Here is a 22,738-nt window from a genome sequence, read left to right as displayed (position 1 = left end):
TCTCTTTCTCTCGTGTTGGGATTGAACCTAGGGCCTTGCTTGTCCTAGGCATGTGCTCTGCCGCTGAACTATACTTGTAGCCCCTGTCTCTACATTTTAATGATAGCCAGGGGAAGGGTTTTGTTTATTTCCCCAGGACTTTGGGTATTGTGCTAGTTGCTGTCTTTAGACTTTTCTAGACAACTGGTGAAAGAATATAGGGGATAAAAAGGAAAATTAGCAAACCCTGGGAGGCCCAGCCTGAGGATGCTGGGTTGTTCACAGAATTGCCAATCTGGTAGGTACCTAGCCTGAGGAGTGCCCTGATGAGACCCTGCCATGGCCATGGTCCTCCTGCATCCTCGGCCTCCTGTCTTCCCTTCATGCCTGTCATTTCCTGAGAGTGGCTCTCTGTTCCTTCCATCAGCCCTGCATACTCTTGGCATCCTTCCAACCAGTCCCTTTCCACCTAAATTAGCCACAGTCCTCTGGCAGCCAAGAACCTTGCCAAACTTAGAGTGGGAGCTGTGTCTGAGCTTCCCCAGTGAGGAGGTGGTAGGCCAGAGGTGAGCAGGCATTTTGCACCTGTGTCCACCCAGTGGGTCAGATGACGGAGGGGTGTGTGGCTCCAGAAACATGGTCTGACACCTTGAATCTGTGCTCCTGGGTCATGATGCTCCCTTTGTGGTGTAATGAGATAAAAGAAATACTCCTGAGAAACCAAGAATTCTATTGGCTTTGAGTCACAAGTGGTTAAGAAACCAGAAAAGAACTAATAAATAAGATAGCAGTTGCCACATTCCTGGAGCAAGGCCTGACTGACTGACTGTGGCCAGTCCAGCAGAACTGGGAAACCCAGCTGCAACAGCTATCTGAATCAATCAATCTATCTATCTCTTTCTCTCGTGCTGGGATTGGTAGGATTCCAAACGAAGGGCTGTAAGCATAGAGAATAGAACAATGTTTGCCAGCCTCTTGGGGACACTGGAGGGTCAGTAACTCCCATCACATGGCCAGTGGTCATAATTATAGTAGATGAAAGCCTCCTGCAGTGGATTCATATCCAGGCTTTACAGACACCTGGAGTACATGCAGGTGGAAAAGGAATGAGATGCTCTTCCAAGGCAAGCTGGTCCGGAGTTGGTGAGGAGAGCAGCTTTCAGCTCAGAATGCCTGTGCTTTCCGACAGTGGGGTTGGGGCAACATGGTAGGGGTTTCAGCATCCTCTCTGCAGTAGCGAGAAAGCTCTCAGCTGAGGCAGCCTCCCTTTCAGGACCGTGGAGAGCAGCACTTCCCAGACTTGGTGCACCACTTGAGGTCTTTACTGGATGTGTGAGGCAACTGTTAGAATTATTTTTATTTAAAACTTTTCTTAAATCTTCTCAACTTTTTCTATGTAAATATATTTTCAAAGGAAATGTTGGAGTCAAGAGCTCAGTAGGAACCTGGCTGGAGCCCAGAGCCCTGGCCCCTTGGTACATGCCGGCTCTCATCCACTTCCCCCAGATCCCCATGGCTGCCCTGTAGTTCTTTCGCCCTTACACCCTTCCAGCTGCACACCCTTCCAGGTGCTACTGCTACTCCAGAAAACCAGAATAATAGCTTACAACATCTGCAGTTCTGAAAACTAAAAACAAAGGAAAAAATATGAAAGCAGCAAGACAGAATTGATATTTCATTTTGGGGAAAAGACAATTTAAGTGACAGAAGATTTTTCATCAAAACCATAAAGGCCAGAAAGATGCAGAATAATTTGTTCCCAGTTCTGAAAGAAACAGACCTACCAAACCCTGACGAATCTTCAGTGATAGGAAAGAAGGCATCCTCCATGAAGGAAAGACAAGTGTTTCGCCTGCACATAAGAATGGCTGAGGGAGGGCTGGGGTTGTGGCTCAGAGGTAGAGCGCTCGCCTAGCATGTGTAAGGCACTGGGTTTGATCCTCAGCACCACATAAATAAAAGATATTATATCCACCTATAACTAAAAAATAAATATTAAAAAAAAGAATGGCTGAGGGAGATTTTTGGAATGGAAAGGAATGACAGTCTTGGAATGTTAGGAAGAACAGCAGAAAAAAAAAATATGGGCAAATTTCATAGACCTCTCTTCTTGTGAGCTTCCTAAGATTTGACAATTGAAGCAAAAGTTTACACTGAGGTGGTTCTGTATATGTACTTTAGTCCTACTAAATAGGGGAGGAGAGTCCAGGGACTTCCAGCATTAAGGTGTCCCTACTTCACTCCAGCCAGCAAGTACTGACACCAGTAGGTTGCAGTGAGTCAACCAGTATAAAGTACTACGCATAGCAACCACAAAAACAAACAAACAAACAAACCGTAGAAACCCTATAGCTAGCTGGGTGCAGTGGCATATGCCTGTGTTCCCAGAGACATGGGAGGCTAAGGCAGGAGGATCCCAAGTTTAAGGCCAGCCTCTGCAATTTAGTGAGATCCTGTCTCAAAACAAATAAAAAGGGCTAGGGACATAGCTCAGTGGTAAAGTGCACCTGGGTTCAATCCCCAATGCCAAAACCAAACAAACAAACAAATAAACAGCAACAACAATAAAGCCCAAATCCAACCTGATATGTATATCAAATGGGAATTCTAAAATTCAAATTACCCACAGGAAGTCAAGGAAAAATAAAAACAGGAACAACAAAATAGAAGGATCAGGGCTGGGGATATAGCTCAGTTGTTAGAGTGCTTGCCTCACGTGCACAAGGCTCTAGGTTCAATCCCCAGCACCACAAAAAAAAAAAAAAAAAAAAAAAAAAAGAGAGCAAACAAAACAAGAAGGCAGTTTGAAGGCCTAACTGAGAATTCCATGAACAGTAAGTGGTCTGACTATACAAAGTAAAAGATTGGAAAAGTGAATTAAAAAAAAAAAAAAAAAAAAAAGAACAAACTCTAATCTGTGTGCTGTCTAAAAGAAACTCATTTCAAATGTAATGATATAGATGGGTTGAAAATGAAAGGATGGAAAAAGACATTCCATGCAGGCATTAATCAAAGAGAAGAGAAGAGCGACGGTATTGCCAGCAGATCGGACAGAGCAGGAAAATCAGTAGGGACAGAGTAGGAAGCCACATAACGAAACAAGAGACAACCCACCAAGAACATCTAGCATCTTCATCACGAATTTCAACAAACGAGAGCACACAACTACTGTGTGATCCAGCAACTGCTGCAGGGAAATGGATCATTCAACCTGCTTGTGAATGTTCATAACAACTTGGTTCATGTTGGCCCGTGCTGGAAGCCACCAGTAGTATCCCCACAGAACTGGCTGAGCAGGTGGTGGCCACTTACACAGCAGTACCCAGTGACAAAAGGACTGTGGAAAAGGCAGCCATGGGACAGTCCCAGAGCATGATGCTGGGTAGAAATCCAGGATCCAGCATCAGTTCACAGGCTGCTTCCATTTACAGGTGTTCTCCGAATCACAACACTTGAGAAATGGGGTGTGTGGTAGTCGCACCTTGGGGGTGGAGGGGCAGGTGGGTGTGACAGCGCAGGAAGCACGGAGGCGACTGGCCACACTGCACTGGTGCACATGCTCACAGTGCTACTTCTGAGCTTTGTGAGTCACCACAGTTGCCATGTGACTACCAGAGAAACAGCGAAGGGTACATTGGACTTCTCAGAACCATCTTCACAACCTTCTGTAAACCTGTACTAAATTCAAAATAAAGAGTTTAAAAGGAGGGCTGGAGCTGTGGCTCAGTGGTAGAGCACCTGCTTAGCATGTGTGAGGCCTTGGGTTCAATTCTTAGCACCGAATATAAATAAATGAATAAAATAAAGGTCTAAAAAATATTTTTAAAAAAAGTTTAAAAGGAAACCACAGTTGATCAAAACTGAAACTTTCACACCTGTGGGAAGGAAGGATATCTGCTGGGTACAGATGTTCATTTGTGTACTGTGTAGAATACTTGCACACCACCATGGGGAAGGAACTGTTGTGTGTGAATGCCTACAAGACTCCCTGGGAGATGCTGGAGGAACCTCCCCATGCAAAAATCTGTGTTTCTTGGTGAGTCTTAGTGACTCTAAGTCTCAAACAAAGCACTTGACCCTTGGGCAGCTCCAGTCTGGAAATAGGATAGGTCTTTAAACTTGAAAAGAGGAATCAACAGGACACTTGAGATGGGAAAGAGGCTCCTAATGTTTGCAGAAGACAAGGATGACATGAATGAGGCCCTGGGTTCAAGACCCAGCACCACATAAATAAAAAAGATGTGAAGGTAACGATGTGAGTCCCCTGCTGCACACTAAACCAGATGCTTTGTGACATCTACACTGCTCTGCCACTTTGCACAGAAGACTGGAAGCCCATGTGGATACAAGAAACAGCTCCAAAAAGTGGGCAGGCCAAGCACAGTGGTATGCACCTGTGGTCCCAGCTGCTCCAGAGACTGAGGCAGAAGGATCACAAGTTTAAGGCCAGTCTCCAAGAATTAGCAAGACCCTGTCTCAAAACAGAAAAGAAAAAAAGAATGGTATGTAGCTCATTGGTGGAGCCCTGGTGTAGCATGTGTGAGGCCCTGGGTTTGGTCCATAGTACCACATAAGTAAATAAATTACATTTATTAAAAAGCAGACTATAGGGCCTGGGGATGTGGCTCAAGCGGTAGCGCGCTCGCCTGGCATGCGTGCGGCCCGGGTTCGATCCTCAGCACCACATACCAACAAAGATGTTGTGTCCGCCGAGAACTAAAAAATAAATATTAAAAAAAAAAAATTCTCTCTCTCCTCTCTCACTCTCTCTTTAAAAAAAAAAAAAAAAGCAGACTATAAGAAACATTTTCCACTTAGTATTACTATTAAAACAGGATTCTGATAAAATGAAATCTAAGTCAAAATGCACAAGTGGTGGCTGGAATTCTATCATACTTTCAACCCAGTGCAACACAAATCTGCAGGTATCACGCACAAACAATTCAAAATTAAAGTTTATAGTGGAAAAGTCACCATGTTATAACTACCTCATCACAATGTACTTCAACCAAGATCTGCAGATATGCACCTCCGACAGGTAGGTGCTTTGATGCCAGGGTCCAGCCCCAGCGGAGATCCAGGGGTCCTGAAGGAGGAGTGGCATCAGCGAAAGAAGAGATGGGACGATGGGTTGCAAGTTACAAGCAGCCTCCAGAAAAACATTTGCTGCCCCTAGAGAGGGGCCTTTATTTTTATACCATTTTTGCAGGTGTTTTTTCAGGTAGTTAATGGATAGCCTCAAAGCCCAAAACTTCTTTGATTTACATAATTTTTAAGAGTTACAATCTTTTCTGACACATATTGATTACCTAAGATATCAAGTACATTGTTTAAAATATTTTTCTATAACCTTTGGCAATGATGATTAAGCTTTTACATGTTCACCTCAATCACTAGGTACTTGGCTACACAACTAGACTACATGTCTCTGGACCTATTATTAACTTCTGACTTTAAAGCATACCTATAATTATTTCATTAATCTTTAACTTTAAAGCATACCTATGATTATTGATAAGCTTTCTTACTTCTAAACTAAAGTGCCAGTAAAATGCACTTAAAATAGTGAAAGTCTATTACTCAAAAGCCTACTACTCTGAAGTACCTCTAAAATGTATTTATATTAATTTTACATTATTCTATTTTTAATTTCCAAGGTAATTTTTTTTTTCATATGAGCTATTTAACTGCTTTCTTTAAAAGTTTCCTTAATCCTTGGTCAAAGCACACCAATTCTTATGTCTTTGTAATCTTTTTTTATTTTAATATTTATTTTTTAGTTGTAGTTGGACACAATACCTTTATTTTATTCATATATTTTTATGTGGTGCTGAGGACCGAACCCAGGGTCTCGCATATGCAAGGCGAGCACTCTACCGCTGAGCTACAACCCCAGCTCGGTAATCTTTAATTAAAGGGCAGGCTTTGTACCTCAACACGGTGCTTAGTGTAAATTATTAAGCTTTTCTTAGGAACCTTGATTTGCAATCTTTTTCCCGTGAATTTCTTGAAGAATAACACTATTGTTTATATCCTGAGAGAGACTGAAACACACCTTGGGGCATGTCTTAATTATATCCTTAGTCTCATTCTGAGAATTTTCCTGTAATCTCAGGCAACATGTGCTTTTATTATTGAACGACATATGCCCTGCCTATTATCCATATCAGGAGTATCATAAACAAAACACTTAACATTCCCTGTGGTTCCGGTTTCCAGATGGTGCGGCCCTACCACAGCATCCCCCACACTGTGACCCTGTCAGACAGCGGGTGCAGAATGCCTTCACCATTTTGAAAGTTAAAACTATTGGAGGAACTGCAAATAAGGAACATGTAAAAATGAGCATAGCAATGCTGAAGCATCAGAGCATTTTTAAAAAGTGACTCAGAGCGACAAATCTGAGCTCTTGCTGTTAGCCACTGTCCATGGATGTGTGAAGCACTAGTTTTACAATTCTGAGAAGGAAAATGTCACACTGCCATGTATAATCATCTCTTTGTGTGCTCTTCAGAGCCTCTTTCAGAGTTTGATGCATCTCAGCTGATTTTCTCAGAAAGCTGCTTGTCACACAGCTGCACATTTTTTTTTTTTTTTTTTTTTTTTTAGTTTTAGGTGGACACAATACCTTTATTTATTTATTTTTTAATCTTTATTTATTTTTTAGTTCTCAACAGACACAACATCGTTGTTTGTATGTGGTGCTGAGGATCGAACCCAGGACGCACGCATGCTAGGCGAGCGCGCTACCGCTTGAGCCACATCCCCAGCCCCACAATACCTTTATTTTTATGTAGTGTTGAGGATCGAACCCAGGACCTCACACATGCTAGGCAAGCGCTCTACTGCTGAGCCACAACCCCAGCCTACATGGCTGCAACTGTTAATAAGAACCTGGGTATTGAGAGTCTTTCAGATGTCCTTAACAACCGTGATGAAGCTTCTGGGCTAACTCCTTACTTTGTTTGCAAGGTGGAGTACGGTGGCCCATACTCTAGTAATCCCAACATCACAGGAGGCTGAGGCAGGAGGACTGCGAAAATTCAAGACCAGCCTCAGCAACTTACCAAGGCCCTCAGCAACTTAGCAAGACTCTATCTCAAAAAATTAAAAGGACTGTAGATGGAGCTGAGTGGTTAAGTGCCCCTGGATTCAATCCCTGGTACCAAAAACATTAAAAAGGCTGACATGGTGGCACATACCTGTAATCCCAGCAGCTTGGGAGGCTGAAGTAGGAGGATCATGAGTTCAAAGCCAGCCTCAGCAATTTAGCAAGGCCCTAAGCAACTCAGTGAGACCCCTGTCTCTAAATAAATGTAAAAAAGGACTGAGGATGTGGCTCAATGGTAAAGGGCCCCTGAGTTCAATCCCTGGTACCAAAAAAAAAAAGATAAAAAAGGCTGTGCCCAAGTGAAGTTTCCACATCTAGACCAGTACTGTGAATTTTTGAAATCTTCAGCAGGATCCCTATGGTCCACTGGTGGACCATAGGGATCCTGCTGAAGATTTCTATGCTTATCAGAACAGAAGCAGTGACTTTGGAGACTCTCCCTGGTTTTTATTGTTGGGGTGGGGTTAGCATGCAGGACCTCCAGCATGCTAAGCATACCTACCTCTGAGCTACACACCAGCCCTCACCTTTTTTTTTTTTTTTTTTTTTATGGTGCTGGGGATTGAACCAATGGCCTTGTGCATGCAAGGCAAGCACTCTGCCAACTGAGCTATATCCCCAGCCCCCTCAGTCATTTTTAATTTAAATTTTTTACTATCTAAAAATGTTAAGAGTGAATAAATGATCACTGAGAAAAATGTATATAGTCGTTTCTCTTTTAAATGATTATCAAGGAGTTGACTCACCAGTGGTCAGAAGGCCCCAGACCTGCATGCTAGTGGTCAACATGGGCATTGGACTCTTGGTCAGCCTACAAAGTCCTCCTGCCATTGACCGTACAATCATCTACTTTCCAAGAGTCAGCTGTGCTTACCTTGGTCTTGCCTGTTAACTGTAATAGGATGTAGCATAATTCTTCTATAAACTGATGGCAGAGTGCAAATGGATTAGTAGTTTTATAAAAACTACTTGAATTCTTTAGGAAGACTTGTAAAGGTATAGGTCAGCAAACACTGTAATCTAAATCGAGGCCAGGCAAGGTGGCGCATGCTGGTAATTCCAGCAGCTGGGGAGGCTGAGACTGGAGGATCGTGAGTTTAAGGCCAGCCTCAGCAACAGCGAGGTGCTAAGCAACTCATTGAGACCCTGTCTAATAAAATACAAAAATTGAGCTGGGGGTGTGGCTGAGTTGTTGAGTGTCCCTAAGTTCAATACCTGGTACCCCCCCAAATCTAATTCGATATGAATAAGACAACTATAAAAGACTGAAAAAGTTTCTTATAAATCCAAGATTCTACACTTGGGTCCCCAAGTTCTCCCTCTACTTTAAGTTGCAGAGTTGTGTAGGAGGAGCCCAGAGCTCTGGTCTGTGGGCCACACTCAGAGGACTTCCTCCTACATCAGAGGATCAGTGAATACGTGCACATTTGTATGATTCAACTGACAGCAAAGTACGGTATCTTATTTAAGACAAGTTATTTGTTCCCGTCACTTACTCTGCCTTGCTCACTAGTTGCACAAGGGCACTGGCCAACAGGCTCTCACAAGGGGCCAGTTACCCTACTTCCCCATTGTGCTGCTTGTGAGTAGAGGGTTTCGACCTGCTCCAAGTCACAGCAGAGTTGGGCGCCTCGGGGTAGTGTTCTTTCACAGGTTCTCTAAATCAAAGCCTGGTAGCTGAGAAAGTGTCAGGTCCTCCCCCACCCCCCCACCCCCGTTCCCGCCTGTGCTATCCCATTTGGTCTGATTTCACATGGTCAATCATGCAGTCAGTTAAAGAGTTTATCTTTCCTCTCATTCCTGGAGGTCGCCTTTGTAACTGAGCTGTGCTGGTCACATGTCTGCTCAGACTTGCCAGTGCACGGGCTTTCTGGGAGGGGCAGTTGGAAACCAGTGGCCTGTTTCTGCCCTTGAGAGTCACCTTTTACACCTTTCGGAATGTGTATCATATGTCTTTAACATTGGTATTTTAAAATTAAACATCCCGCTACCTTCATAATCATATTTTGCGCACTATCGTGTGGTCTTAATTTTAGGTATCCAAATGGCTTGGGGATTAGAGAAACGGTTAGGGAAAAAGAGCAGTTTGCTTTATGAGCTTGAGTCTGTGCTTACGTTAACTAAAGTGGCTGAGAGTTCCAAAGCAGGAAACTCAGGACAGTCTCAGATGGCTTGATTCAAAGGAGGGCGCCCTCCCTCTGCTGCTCTTCTCCAGGCTTGCAGTGGAGAGAGAGGTCCTCTTCAGGGGCAGGAGAAATCTGGTCTTCCTCTGATGCTCAGGTGGGGTGCACAGATCAGAGCAGATGCTCAGCCAGTACTTCTCCGCTTGGCTGCACCTGGGAATCACCAGGAGAGCATCAGCAGCACTCCTGCCTTGGATCCCCATCCAGAGGAGCTGATTATTTGGTCTGGGATGCTGCAGTAGGATTACGGCAGCTGAGGCTGGGGACCACAGTTGTGGCAGGACCTGAGGGAGATGCACTGTCCATGGCTTCACAATTCCTAGATCTACATGGGCTGATGAAGACACAGGTCTGCTGCCCAGGCCTAGTGACCAGCTGAGCTGGTAGCTGGTCAGGTGCTGCTATTCAACACAGATTCCAGTGGCCCCAGGCCCAGATAGGCCTGGGAAGTGTGTACTGGGGAGTGGATGGGCCTTTTTTTAGACTCCCAGGTCCTTTTGAGCAGCACTCCTCATTCTTTTTTTTTTTTTTTTTTTAAGTATTCATACTGTATGATTAACTATTGTTTGAAAGTAAGAGTGTCAGGGTTGCCAGAGCTAACAATATTAATAAATCTTAATAAAGAATTAAATTTTAATAAACTTTTAATTTTGAAACAGTTTTGGATTTACAGAATTATATGGATAGTTCTTATTTATCCCAATTTCCCCTATTATTAACATCTTACATTAGTATGGCATATTTGTCACAATTATTAAAATGATAGTGATACAATGTTATTTGTAAAAATCCTTACTTAGATGTCTTCAGTTTTTCCTTAATGTCCTCTTCCTGTCCCAGGATCCCACTCAGGATACCACACTGCCCTTGGTGGTCCTGTTTCCTTAGGTTCTTCTTGACACTCAGGTGCAATTTTCATCTCAAGAAACAATTTTTTATAGTAGAGGTACATCGCATGTAAAATTTAGAAATAGTTACTTTAAAATAATTACTCCTTGTTTATCTGAAATTTAAATTTTTGGTAATATTTTTAGTGATGCATTATAATTATCCATAATAATGGAATTCATTGTTACACATTCATACATGCACACAATATAATGATATAATTTGGTCCATTTCATTCCCCCGTACCTCCTATTTCCCTCCACATCTTCCTCCCTCTGATCCCCTTTCTCTACTCTACTGGTCTTCCTTCTATTTTTATGAGATCCTGCTTTTTTCCTTGTTTCTCTCTAGCTTCCACACATGGAGAAAATATATGAACCTTGACTTTCTGAGTTTGGGTTATGAAATTTAAACTCAACTGAGCATTCTCTATTTTATCTGGCAACCTGTGTAGTTTGACTATAGCCTGACATTATTTTCAACCTTGCCTTAGCAATCCTTGGGAAAAGGGTTGTTTTCATTTTGTCAGCATGCATTTACTGAACTCTGTAGCCAATCTGGGACTTGGGGGTGAAGTAAAATAGTTTCTGCCTTTAGGATTCAAAGCCCAAGATGACTAGAGATACTTTTTAACTTTTTTTTGTATCACTTAAAAAATCAAACTTGGCACAATGCATGGGTCACGGTGTCTCTTTTTTTTTTTTTATTTTTGAGAGAGAGAGAGAGCAAGAGAGAGAGAATTTTAATATTTATTTTTTTAGTTTTCGGCAGACACAACATCTTTGTATGTGGTGCTGAGGATCGAACCCGGGCCGCACACATGCCAGGCGAACACACTACCACTTGAGCCACATCCCCAGCCCCACGGTGTCTCTTTTAATTTAACCCCTCTGGTGTCATATTTTTTTTTTTAAAGAGAGAGTGAGAGAGGAGAGAGAGAGAGAGAGAATTTTTAATATTTATTTTTTAGTTCTCGGCGGACACAACATCTTTGTTGGTATGTGGTGCTGAGGATCGAACCCGGGCCGCACGCACGCCAGGCGAGCGCGCTACTGCTTGAGCCACATCCCCAGCCCTGGTGTCATATTTTTGAAGGGCAGTTGACCACATTTAAAACATGTAAAGGTTACAGAGCCTTCAAACTAACAGTTTCACTGTAAAAATTTATTCTGTTGGGCTGGGGATGTGGCTCAAGCGGTAGCGCGCTCACCTGGCATGCGTGCGGCCTGGGTTCGATCCTCAGCACCACATACCAACAAAGATGTTGTGTCCGCCGAGAACTAAAAATAAATATTAAAAATTCTCTCTCTCTCTCTCTCTCTCCTCTCTCACTCTCTCTTTAAAAAAAAAAATTTATTCTGTTAAAGGTTCCCAAACTTTCTAGGTTCATGGTAGCTCTAGTATCTAGTTTTATCTAGTTTTTCACAGTACCCTTAGACCAAAAGAAATACAAAACAATGTTTTAAGTTGTTAGGTCCAAATAATAAGTATTTATGCCCTAAGTTGGTAGCTGTTTGAAAAAATTCACATACACTGGAAGAAAAATAATTTGTATTTAATTGTTAAATAAATTTCTTAACTAACAAAATGCGTGTACCTCTTAGCCATCACACACCTTCTGAAACCTTCCAATCGGGTTGGACATAATCACACTTATTTCCAGAATCATTACTGATTTTTGTACGAGGCTCACTCTTTACATCAGTAAAAACCCGACTGTACAAAGATGTGACATCACTGATCTAATGTTGAATACGTGAACTTCTTGGAGCTGATGGTTCACAGCGCACCCCAACAGAGGTCAAGTGTTCCTGCATTTCCCTCAAAAGGATGCAGCTTCTCTGTGAGTTCTCTGTGGCATTGTGGGGGCACCTTGGCACAGGTTTCAGAGGTCTTAATCCATAGAATGCTGGCTCCATTCCTCAGGGCTCAAAGTGAGCCAGGATATCATGGTGGAAGAGTGTGGCAGAGGGAAACAACTCATATGATGATCAGGAAGCAGAGAGAGAGAGCAGCACCCCTCATTCTTGCATAGTGCTTGAGGCTTAAGGGTGCTTGCAGTGCCCGGAAGGTGCTCTGGCTTCTGGTAATGAGGGCAGCCACAGCTTAGAGAACTAAGGTTTCCTTCCCAAAGGGTTAGACCTTAAGAATGCCTTAAAGACAGAAATCTAGAATTTTAGCATTGCTAAAAGAACTTCTGAAACATTTCAAGTGTCCCTTCTGGGAACCTGGGGCGTAGAGCTATGTTTACAGAGCAGAGGTCTCTCCTGGCACTGGTGCCTCGCCCCCTGGTCCTGCTGTCAAGCCACTGCAGTCCAGGCCCCTGGCTACCCCCTCCCCACCCCAGCTGCGTTTTCTTTTTTTTTTTTTTTTAATATTTATTTTTTAGTTCTTGGCGGACACAACATCTTTGTTGGTATGTGGTGCTGAGGATCGAACCCGGGTTGCACGCACGCCAGGCGAGCGCGCTACCGCTTGAGCCACATCCCCAGCCCCATCCAGCTGCGTTTTCTACAAAGCTCCTGCCACACCTTCCCATGCTTAATGAGTCCCCCTCATGACTCATTGTTTGATTTCCCTTGCGTCCAATTCATTACCTGTGTAGCCACACATTTCCTGATCTCCAAGATATTAAAACTCAACTCATGCCTCAGCACTGAGGAGAGGGCACACAGGTTTGTGTTTTCAGTTGTGCTCAGACACACATGACATAAGATTTTCCACCAGTGACATTTGGTGCATCTGTGGTATTTTGTAACCATCGCCACTCTTCTGTCATCCAGAAGGGAATCCCACTCCTGAGTGGTTCTTCCCCATGTCTCTGACCTACTTAATGTCCTGTAGATGTGCCTGTCCTGTGTTTCATGCACACAGCGTCAGACAAACGTGGACACGGGTGTCTGAGTTGTACCAGGGGGTGTAGCCTTGGAGGCTCACTCCCCTCAGCCTCACCTTAGAGGCGGCCCTGTAAGGACGGACCAATTTGTTCCTCCACTTATTTGTTGATGAACATTGAGGTGTTTCTCCCTTTTGGCTATGGTGAATAATGAAGCAATGAACATTTATTTATAAGTGTTTTAGTCTTTGCCTTAAATTATTGTTGGTATATAGAAGTAGAATTGCTGGATAGCATGTAACTCTGCTTAACTTTATTTTTATTTTATTTTATTTTATTTATTTATTTATTTTTGTACCTGGGCACTTAACTAACCACTGAGCAGCCCTTTATTTATTTATTTATTTTTCATCTTGAGACAGGGTCTCACTAAGTTGCTGGCTGCCCTCCAATTTGTGATCCTTCTGCCTCAGTCTCCTGAACACAGTGATTACAGGCATGACCACCATGCCCGGCTCTTCTTAGCTTTTTTTTTTTTTAATTTTTTAATTTTTTTACTGTATTTGGACACAATACCTTTATTTTATTTATTTATTTTTATGTGGTGCTGAGGATCGAACCCAGGGCCTTGCACATGCTAGGCGAGTGCTCTACCACTGAGTCACAACCCCAGCCCCTCTTCTTAGCTTTTGAGGAACCGCCAGCCTGTTTCCCCACATGGCTATACCATTTTCCCACCAGCAGTGTTTGAGCTCCACTTCTCACATCCTCACTCACATTTTTTTAAATTTTTTAAATAAAAACCATTTTAGTGGGTATGTGCACAGGATTTTCAATGAATTATTTTTATTAAATAAAGAAAAACAATGAAAGTCAAAAAGCGAAAAATTCAAAACAGAAAAGAACAGTCTCTTGTCTGGTCCATCCAGACCCATCCCTCAGTAGCAGTCTTCTGGGGGCCCTCTGTCTGCTGCCCTTCCAGCTTGAACTGCTGGCTTCCTATTTGGGTAGATGAAGGCTTTAACTCACCTGATCCTGTGATCCCTGCCATCCTCTCCATGTAATTTGTATTAGTTAGGGCACCAGCTTGGCTGTTTGAAAAGGACCAGGATTACAGATCTCTTGCTGCAGCAAGGCATAAGCCTGTTTCTGTTTCACATCCTACAGCACAAACAACTCAGGGCTGCAGAGGTGGTTTTCAGATTTCACAGTGCCCCACTCTTTCTGGACTTCAGCTTTCCCATCTTCAAGTATGTTTTCCATTTGGGTTTCTGAGATGGCCACTCCAGGTATCCCTACCACACCCACCATCAACCAGCAGCAGGAGGGGACTGGGCCATCAGAGACCTTCCACCTCCCTCCGCAGCTGGGACTCAGAGGCTGTCACTCCGAGTCTGGCTTTCCCTGCCCCTGTCCATTTTCGTTCTGTGCCTCACTTCTGCTGATACACACTTTGTCTTACTGCTGTAACAAGGAGCTAGTGTTTGAGTGCTTACTATTGTTATTAGTGCATTACATGCACAATGATTTAATCCTTAAAATAGTCTTCTAGTCTCCTAAGTAGATATTATGTCCCTTTTACAGATAAGGGCACTGAATTGCAGACCAATCCAATCATGGTCCCAGGTCACACGATGGGGCAAGGCTGAGATGCCACAGCCCATCTTCATTTGAGATTCCTTGAACTTGGAGTCTGTGTGCCCAAGGGTGTCCACGTGTGAGAACGTTGTTCCAGCAGCCTCTCCCATCTGTGCCCATGGAAGGGCAGGAGCTTGGCCAAGCCCTGGAGCAGCAGGCAGGAAGCCCCAGTGTGAGAGTGCCCTTCCTGCCTGCTGTGCACACCCGTGTGCCTTCCAGATTGACTGGAGGCCTGCTGGGTGGAATCTGTTCAGGCCGACACCCTGAGTGCTCAGGAAGCTGTATTTCTGGGGCTGAGGTCGACAGCGGCAGCTGCAGCAGACTGCTGGAAGACTGGATGCTGCGCATGTGCGGGGAGCTGCAGCTGCTGGCTGCTGGCCTTAACTGCTCCTGTTTTACTGATACAGTGACCAGGAGCTAAGCTTTGGGATGTGACAGAATGATGGACAACAAGGATTTAGAAGCCGAAATCCACCCCTTGAAGAATGAAGACAGAAAATCACAGGAAAATCTGGGGAACAGGTTGAAGAATGAAGATAACTTGAAAAGCACACCTCCACAGACCCGGCTGTCTCGCTGCCGCACTGTGGCGTTCTTCCTGTCGTTGTTTACCTGCCTTTTCGTGGTGTTTGTTGTTTCATTTATCATCCCGTGTCCAGACCGACCAGAGTCCCAGCGAATGTGGAGGATTGATTACAACGCAGCAGGTGAGGGGGCAGGACTGTGGTCTTTGACAGTGAGTCAACCAAGCGTCTGCCAGTTCTGTGCCCCACTTGAAAACCACACCTCCACAGGGGTTTTAGGGTGCTCCAGAGCAGCCTCAGTGAAACCAGAAGCACTTCTTCGGTTGGGTGGACAGGCACACACAGCTCGCAGCTACTTTTCTTCTGTTTTCCTTTATTCTTTTCTGGTACTAGGGATTGAGCCAGGGGTGCTTAACCAACATGAGGACGTGAGCCAATGACCTCACATCCTCAGACCTTTTTATTTTTCATTTTGAGACAGGGAATCACTAAGTTGCCCAGGCAGACCTTGAACTTGGAATCCTCCCACTCAGCTTTCCTAGTCCCTAGGGTGACAGTCATGTCATGTGGCTACCGCAACTGGCTTGGTTACTTTCTTTTTCATATTTTTTTCTATAAAACATACAACTGGCAGAAAGACTCAGGTGTCATGAAACATGGGAGATATGCAGCGGGTGGTGTCATACAGGCTTATTCTGCTCTAGCCAGAGTGAAGTGTGCCTGTTGAATTGGTTTCCTCCTCTCGGGACAGCATGCACAGTTGTCCTGGCAGTGGGTGGGAGAGGCAGTGACCTCAGTGCTGCTTTGCATACTTGACTTCTTTGGGGGGATAAAGAGAATTTCTCAATGAAGCCTCACTTACTGTCACTTGCCCAGGTTCCAGGACCACTGCCCCCCCCCCCCCCCCCCCGCCGCCTCGTCCCCTTCTCATCCCCTTCTCCTGGTCCTAGGAAGGAAGGAAGGAGGATAGGTTGGTTCTTGTGCCTGCTAGGCTTTTTGTTTCTGTAAAGTCACTTTTTCCAGGTGTTTCATATGCCTCAAGTGTGACAGCTATCACTTCACATGACATGCTAGGGACTGAATCCAGGGTGCTCTACCACTGAGCTGCACCCCAGCCCTTTTTATTTTTATTTTGAGATAGGGTCTTGGTAAGTTATCAAGGCTGGCCTCCAACTTGTGATCAGCCTCCCGAGTCCCTAGGATGGAGGGTGTGGCTGTGTGCTGGCCTTCTCTGTCTCTGAGGTGGTTATGTGGTACTCCCTTCATACTATCCATATGGTATATTACAGTAATGGATTTGGGGATGTTAAACAAAACTCAAATTGCTGAGGTAGAAGCCATTAGATGCTGGGTGTGTCTCAAAAACAAAACACAGGACTGAGGATGAAGTAGTTGTTGAGCACCCCTGGCCTCCACCCTTTGTATCACAAAACAAACAAAAAAACTAGCACCACAGGTCGCCTGAGCACACTTCCAGCTCATGTTCCGAGAGGCTGATTGGCCTTCCTCCTGGCGGCAGCACCCTGGGCTCCCACCGTGGAGCCCCCCAGTGTGGCAGCAGTCCTCCTGCCTTTCCTTCATGCCAGCCACACCAGTGGGTCTGAAGTAGCCTCTTTATGGTCTTGCCTTGCAGTTCCCTGATGACTAGTGATGTGGCCTGTCTCTTCATGTGCCGAGGGGCCACGTGTGTATCTTCTTAGGGTCCTTTGCCCATTTTTCACTGCGTTGTTTGTTCTGTTATTGGGCCATGGGAGTCTTTATAATCTGGACACTTGTGCCATATGCATATGACTTGCAAATATTTTCTCCTGTCCCGTGGGTCATCTTTTTAATCTATTGATAGTGACCTTAGATGCACAAAAGCTTTGAACTTCGAAGAAGTCTCATCAACTTTTTGTTCTGTTGCCTGTGCTTTGGGCATCATGTCTAAAAAATCATTCCTAAATCCAATGCCATGTAGACTTCCCTGTGTAAAGCACTTTATAGTTTTAGCTCTGTTTTGGACTGATTCGTTTTGAGCTTTTGTGTAAGCTAAGGGCCCATTGTCATTCTTCTGCTGTTTGATTTTAAGACAGAGTGTATCGTTTGAGTACTTGAATAAAAGGAAGCAGTAGGCCTGTATGTGGACGGAGTGCAGCTGTCTGGATCCTAAACTAGTCCGGGAAGATCCCTCTCAAACCCAAGCATTTAAAGCACCTGTTTGTACTGCCTGAGCATCCTGCCTATGTCAACACCTGCTAGGATCTGCCTGGCCTGTCACATTCCTGAAGAATTGCTGCTTTTTTCAGTGTGGGGGAAAACCTGCTCACAGTAGCAGGCAGAGCAGAGCAGTGGGTCATGTTAGACTTGACCTTTCTGCAGACAGGCATGGCCTGTGGAACACGGTCCGTGGCTTCTTTTTCAGTTACCTATGACTTTCTGGCCATGGAAGACATAAACAGGGACAGGATCCAAGATGTTGTCTTTCTTTATAAAAATACCAACAGCACTGACAATTCCAACCAATCCTGCGCTGACGAAGGTATTTTGGTTTTATCTGAGAAGGAGGGGCTCCCTACAGGGAGAGGGGTCTTTGTTCTGGGTCACATTCTCACTTTTGTGGTGTTTGGGGAGGCAAGTGGTGGGATTCTGGAAACCATCCCATCCCTCTTCCTTCCTTCCAGGAGTGGGAAGAGGAAAGGAGGCAGGCTCAGCCCTATCACCCACTTGGGGCTGTGAGTCTGAGCTTAGGGACCAGAGACAAAGGAAGCAGGGCCAGGCCCAGGCCCAGGGCTGCAGGCAGGGCGTGAAGAGGGCCAGCTGCACCAGCTGACTGGAGGCTGTGGTCTCTCCCCTCAGGCTTCTCCTCTCCTTGTGCCTTTGTGGCTGCCGTGTCAGGGGCCAATGGCAGCGTGCTCTGGGAGAGGCCTGTGGCCCAAGATGTGGCCCTGGTGGACTGTGCTGTGCCCCGGCTGTCAGATGGCAAGTCGTCTGCCTGTGTCCTTGTGGGAAGACCCAGTTCTCTCACTGCAGTGGACCTGCTCACAGGTGGGCCCTAGGTAGAGGGCTGGGAGAAGAAAGGCATGGTGAGGACAGGCCCTGGCCCCCGACCAAGGATCTGGCTCCGAGGCACTCTCTCCTGGCAGAAGCTTACACCTGTGGGTGCCACTTGGCCCAGATCAGGCCCTGCCCCTAGCTGGGAAGGGTCACATTGGCCCTGGGTGTTCTGGAGCAGCCCTTGCCCAGTGCCCAGGAGTAGGAGGTCCCGGGTGGAGTCCAGGAAGAGAAGTCTTCCAGGAGTGACACTGCCGTTTTCCAGTGGCCACCATCTTTGCTCACGTGGGCGTGCCATATCTTCAGCACAGCATCTGTTCCTCTTGACAGGACGTCAGGCCCATTCACACATGTTCCCATTTCTGAATGTGTGGGCCACAGGCCCTGAGTGTGGATGACTTCCCCAGGGCCATTGCAAGGTTGCTGGGAAGGTGTCTGCAGTGTACACCTGTACAGTGATGGTGTGCTTGGTTTTAGGGGAGACCCTGTGGAGCCAACCCAGCAGCTTTGGTGGGAATGCCTCTGTCCTGAGCCCTCTGCTCCAAGTGCCTGATGTCGATGGTGATGGGGCTCCAGACCTGCTGATCCTTACCCGGGAGGCCACACAGGTGCCGGCCCACACTGCTCTCTTCCTGAATCCCCAGTCCCAGCCCCATGCTGCCTCCTCTCAGCCTCCTTGTCCACTTTCACCTCCCAGAGAGGATCAGGTCTGACCCTAGACTCTCTTGCAGGTCCAGGTCTACCTCTCTTCCACTGTCCTTTGTCACTGCAGGTCAGTGGGTACATCTATTCAGGCAGCACTGGGCGCCAGATTGGCCACAGAGGCAGCCTCGGTGTGGACGGAGACAGCGGCCTGCTCCTCCATGTCACCCGGACAGGCGCGCACTACATCCTCCTGCCCTGCGGTATGCCAGCCCCTGCGTTCCCAGGGGGCGCTTCCTACTCACAGGAGTGCTGGTCTTCAACAGATGAGCTCAGCGCCCTGGAGAAAGCAGCATGTAGGGAAGCTGGCTTCTGCCCCCAGGGCATCTGCTGCCCTCTGTCACAGAGGTGCTGGTTAATCCCAAAGTTCAGGGGACCCAAGCACCTGGACCATGGGTGGCAGCATGCTGGGTGTGGGGCTGCGGGGTGACCCTGGTAACTCCTGCTCCTCTGTTTTAAATAGCAAGTTCCCTGTGCAGCTGCTCTGTGAAGGGTCTCTATGAGAGGGTGACTGGGAGAGAGAGCCCCTTCAAGAGAGACCCCCTCTGGGAGAGCATGCTCAACACTTCTGCCACCAAGCAGCTTCTGCACAGGTTGGTCTGGAGCATGGTGTTTGTCCCACGGGTTGGGCTTTGGGACCTGCAAGGACAACAAGAGAGCCAAACAGGCTGAGGGCCACTGTGCAGCTCTGGGCCGTGAGACCATCCTGTATTCAGAAAAGGGACACAGACAGATGGAGGCCAAGCACAGCTGAGGAGAGAGCATCCTGGTGGGATGCTCCTTCTCCCTGGGCAGCCAAGGTCCCTTGAGGAGAGAGTGTCCTGGTGGGATGCTCCTCCTCCTCCTCCTCCCTGGGCAACCAGAGTCCAGTCCCATTCAGGAGAGAGCTCCCTGGTGGGATGCTCATCTTCCCCCCAGCTACCAGGGTCCTGCTTTTCCTCCAGCTGGGGGGCTGAGGCGTGGGGCTATGTTGTGGGAACCTACAGGAGTCAGTCCCCACAGGCTTGGTGGGGTGTGAGGCAGCCCAGGGACTATGTGCTTCTTTCTGCTCCCCTGTCCAGCTCTGGAGCAGTCCGTTACTTGATGAGCGTTCCAGGGAAATCTGGCCAGGACTTGCTCCTTGTGAGCTCTGAGGCCTGTGTGCTCCTGGATGGACAGGAGCTGACACCCAGGTGGACCCTCGGTGAAGTCCAGGTCATGAGGTATGGAGTCTATCCCCTTGTCCCCTCCTGGCTTCTGCAGCCCACCCCACTGGCTGGTAGGAGGGTGGGGGGCAGGCTGGAGGGGTCCACATTCTTCTGCCAAAGGCCTTTTTCCTAACCATTGGTGCTGCCCTGCCCTATAGTGGGGCCAGTGAAACCTCTGGTTCTGAGGGTCATCTCCTAGTCCTGGGGCCAGATATGGGCATCCCCAGCCCTGTCCTGGTGTGGACACAGAGGACTGAGTGGCACACTGTCCCCAGGTGTTTCCTTCATCCTAGTCTCTTTACAGAGATCCTTTGTGAACTCTTCTTCTCCTCTTCCAGAAAACCCATCCTTGGCCACTACAAGCCAGACACCTTGGCCGTGGTCATTGAAAATGGAACTGGCACTGATAGACAGGTGGGCTTTACTTCCTCCAGAGATTCCAACTTGACACAGTTGAGGAGCAGCACTGTGGCCCCAGAGGCAGCTGCCCTCAGACCAGAGAGAAGGTTCTGGCTGCCCCCGAGAGAGCAGCTGCCTCCATGCTGGCATGGCTAGGGGCATGTGTGCCCATGTAAGCCCTGAGTTTATCCCAGTGCTCCCCAGTGTCCCCTCCCTCCCCAGATCCTGCTTCTGGACCTTGGAAGTGGGGCTGTCCTGTGGAGCCAGGCCCTCCCCAGCTTCCCTGGGGGCCCACCTTCTGCCAGTCTGCCAACTGCTGACCACCGCTCGGCCTTCCTCTTCTGGGGCCTCCATGAACTGGCCAGCACCAATGAGATGGTATGGGGAAACACACTCGGGATAGCCCTGCCCATTGGTGGCTGGCCCATCCCAAATCAGCTGAAGCCTAGTGGGAGTGGGCCACAGTGGGGAACGTGCCCTGAGGGGTCTCCTAGAGCTGACAGGGGTCTCTGTGTTGGGGAGAGCTGATATAATAATGCCAGGAAGGAACAGGACCAAATTCAGGTTGGGAAGGGGGGCTTCCTGGTGGGTGTCAGCTGGGCATGGTAGCTGTAGTGAGGCATCCCTGAAGGTGGCCTGAGTATTGCCTAGGTGTGGCCCTGGCCTGGGGACAGCGGGAGTGTTGAGGCCTGTTGGTGGTCCTCACTCCAGGAGCCCAGAGTCGCCCAGCACAGTCTGTACATGTTCCACCCCACCTTGCCCAGCGTCCTTCTGGAGCTGGTCAACATCTCTGCCCACATCATTGCCTTCGATGGTGAGTGTGGTCGTGGGCCCGGGCACCCAGGTCTGCTCTGGCTGACCCTGAGAGGCTCTAACAGCTTCTCCCCCACAGCGCTCCTGTTTGAGCCAAGTCGCCATGCTGCCTATGTCCTCCTGACTGGCCCAGCAAGCCCCAATGTGCCTGGCCTGGTCTCTGTGACCAAGCACAAGGTACGAGACCTTGTCCCAGGCAGCAGGGTGATTCGCCTGGGTGACGGCGGGCCAGACAGTGATCAGGCCATCAGGGACCGCTTCTCCCGGCTACGGTACCGAAGCTAGGTATAAATGGAACCAGCTGCAGCACGTGGAAAGACTCCAACTGCAGAAGCCAGGCACCCTGGGAAGTGGGCCCCTCCCTCAGCCTCCTATAGAATCCCCACTCCTGACCTGGTGACCACTGTCCACTTGGGAGCCACGGCCTTACTGGTCACGACCGAGGATGTACATGGGGTTGCCCAGGCCCCTGACCCAGCACTCCATGTGCACACTGAGCTGCACTGGGTTTCACTATGCCCTGAGGGTCTCAGCAGGCCAGGGTGCCCCTGCAGCCTCCTGGGCTGTGAGCAGAGCTCACCTTGTGGCATGGCACCCTTACTCTGTGCCCTCTCCTTGCCAGCTTCTCCCAGGCCAGAGAAGCCACTGTAGAATGTGCAACTCCCAGGCCTGATCTGCGTGCCCCTCCTCTTCTTGCCTGGTCTCCCCTCTGCACTGACCCCTGGGATCATGAAGATCAGAGGATGGGTGCTGGGGAAGGCCTGAGGCCTTGCAGCCCTCCAGGCCTACCCAGAGCAGATGAAGCAGCTCCCATGGGGGGAGAGGAATACGGATCTAGAGTGGGGGTGCCCCCTACAGGTGGGCAGGGGGCCTGCACCACAGCTCACAGGTCCTTAGTGCATCCACTTGGTGTCAGTCTGTGCCCTCCGCACACAGGAGCTGCTGTCCAATAGAGGCCCCATGTCCCTGGGCATGGGGGCACCTCCTGCCCCACTCCCTGGTGCTCACCTGATGTAGGACTCACTCTGTGCCTTGTCGCTCCTGAGGCCCAAGGGCAACTGCTATGCTCTGCAAGGAGCAGCCCTGCCCAGACCAGAACCTGAGCTCTGTAGCAAAGAGCCTGATGATGCCAGTCACCACAGAAACTACAGAATAAACGTGCACTGTCTCGAAGAGCCCTGTGGTCTGGTGTGAGCCCGCCATCTGCCTGTCTGCCCAAGGAGCAAAGCAGGAATTTACTGGACAGGAATTTACAGGCCCAGCAGTCGCCACACAGCCTTGGGAGCGAGTCCTGGGGTTTGAGAACTGCTGACCAGCAGGGCACCAATCCCCATGTAAGCAGCCTTGGGCCAGCATGGGCCTGCAGTAGAGGGCTGGGTGAGCACCTGCTGCCACTGGGGCAGGGCAAGGCTGTGAGGGGCTTCAGGGAGATGCCATGCAGCCTG

At 47.8% G+C, this 22,738-nt stretch overlaps 1 protein-coding gene across 8 annotated transcripts in view; it reads left to right on the top strand.

Moving 5' to 3' along the window:
* Positions 1–22,735, top strand: part of FAM234A (family with sequence similarity 234 member A) — a 32,364-nt gene extending 9,629 nt beyond the window's left edge. Inside the window, exons 2-12 of one of the 8 annotated variants that reach the window (XM_081297609.1) lie at positions 11,825–12,004; positions 15,043–15,342; positions 17,564–17,680; positions 17,998–18,186; positions 18,670–18,800; positions 18,965–19,190; positions 19,358–19,487; positions 19,956–20,096; positions 20,420–20,495; positions 20,703–20,858; positions 21,192–22,733. In XM_081297609.1, the coding sequence (XP_081153735.1) occupies positions 15,075–15,342; positions 17,564–17,680; positions 17,998–18,186; positions 18,670–18,800; positions 18,965–19,190; positions 19,358–19,487; positions 19,956–20,096; positions 20,420–20,495; positions 20,703–20,858; positions 21,192–21,578 (1,821 nt within the window). In that variant the 5' untranslated portion in view covers positions 11,825–12,004; positions 15,043–15,074 and the 3' untranslated portion in view covers positions 21,579–22,733. Of the gene's footprint in view, positions 1–11,824; positions 12,005–15,042; positions 15,343–17,563; positions 17,681–17,997; positions 18,187–18,669; positions 18,801–18,964; positions 19,191–19,357; positions 19,488–19,955; positions 20,097–20,419; positions 20,496–20,702; positions 20,859–21,191 lie in introns of all 8 variants that reach the window. The other 7 variants (XM_081297610.1, XM_081297613.1, XM_081297608.1 and 4 more) reach the window with 7 other exon arrangements.
* The last annotated feature ends 3 nt before the right edge of the window (positions 22,736–22,738 follow it).

Source organism: Spermophilus citellus (assembly GCF_964194105.1).
Source record: "Spermophilus citellus genome assembly, chromosome: 6".
Classification (NCBI taxonomy): Eukaryota; Metazoa; Chordata; class Mammalia; order Rodentia; family Sciuridae; genus Spermophilus; species Spermophilus citellus.
Note: the sequence above shows the minus strand (reverse complement) of the source record. Positions and strands in the feature narration are given on the sequence as shown.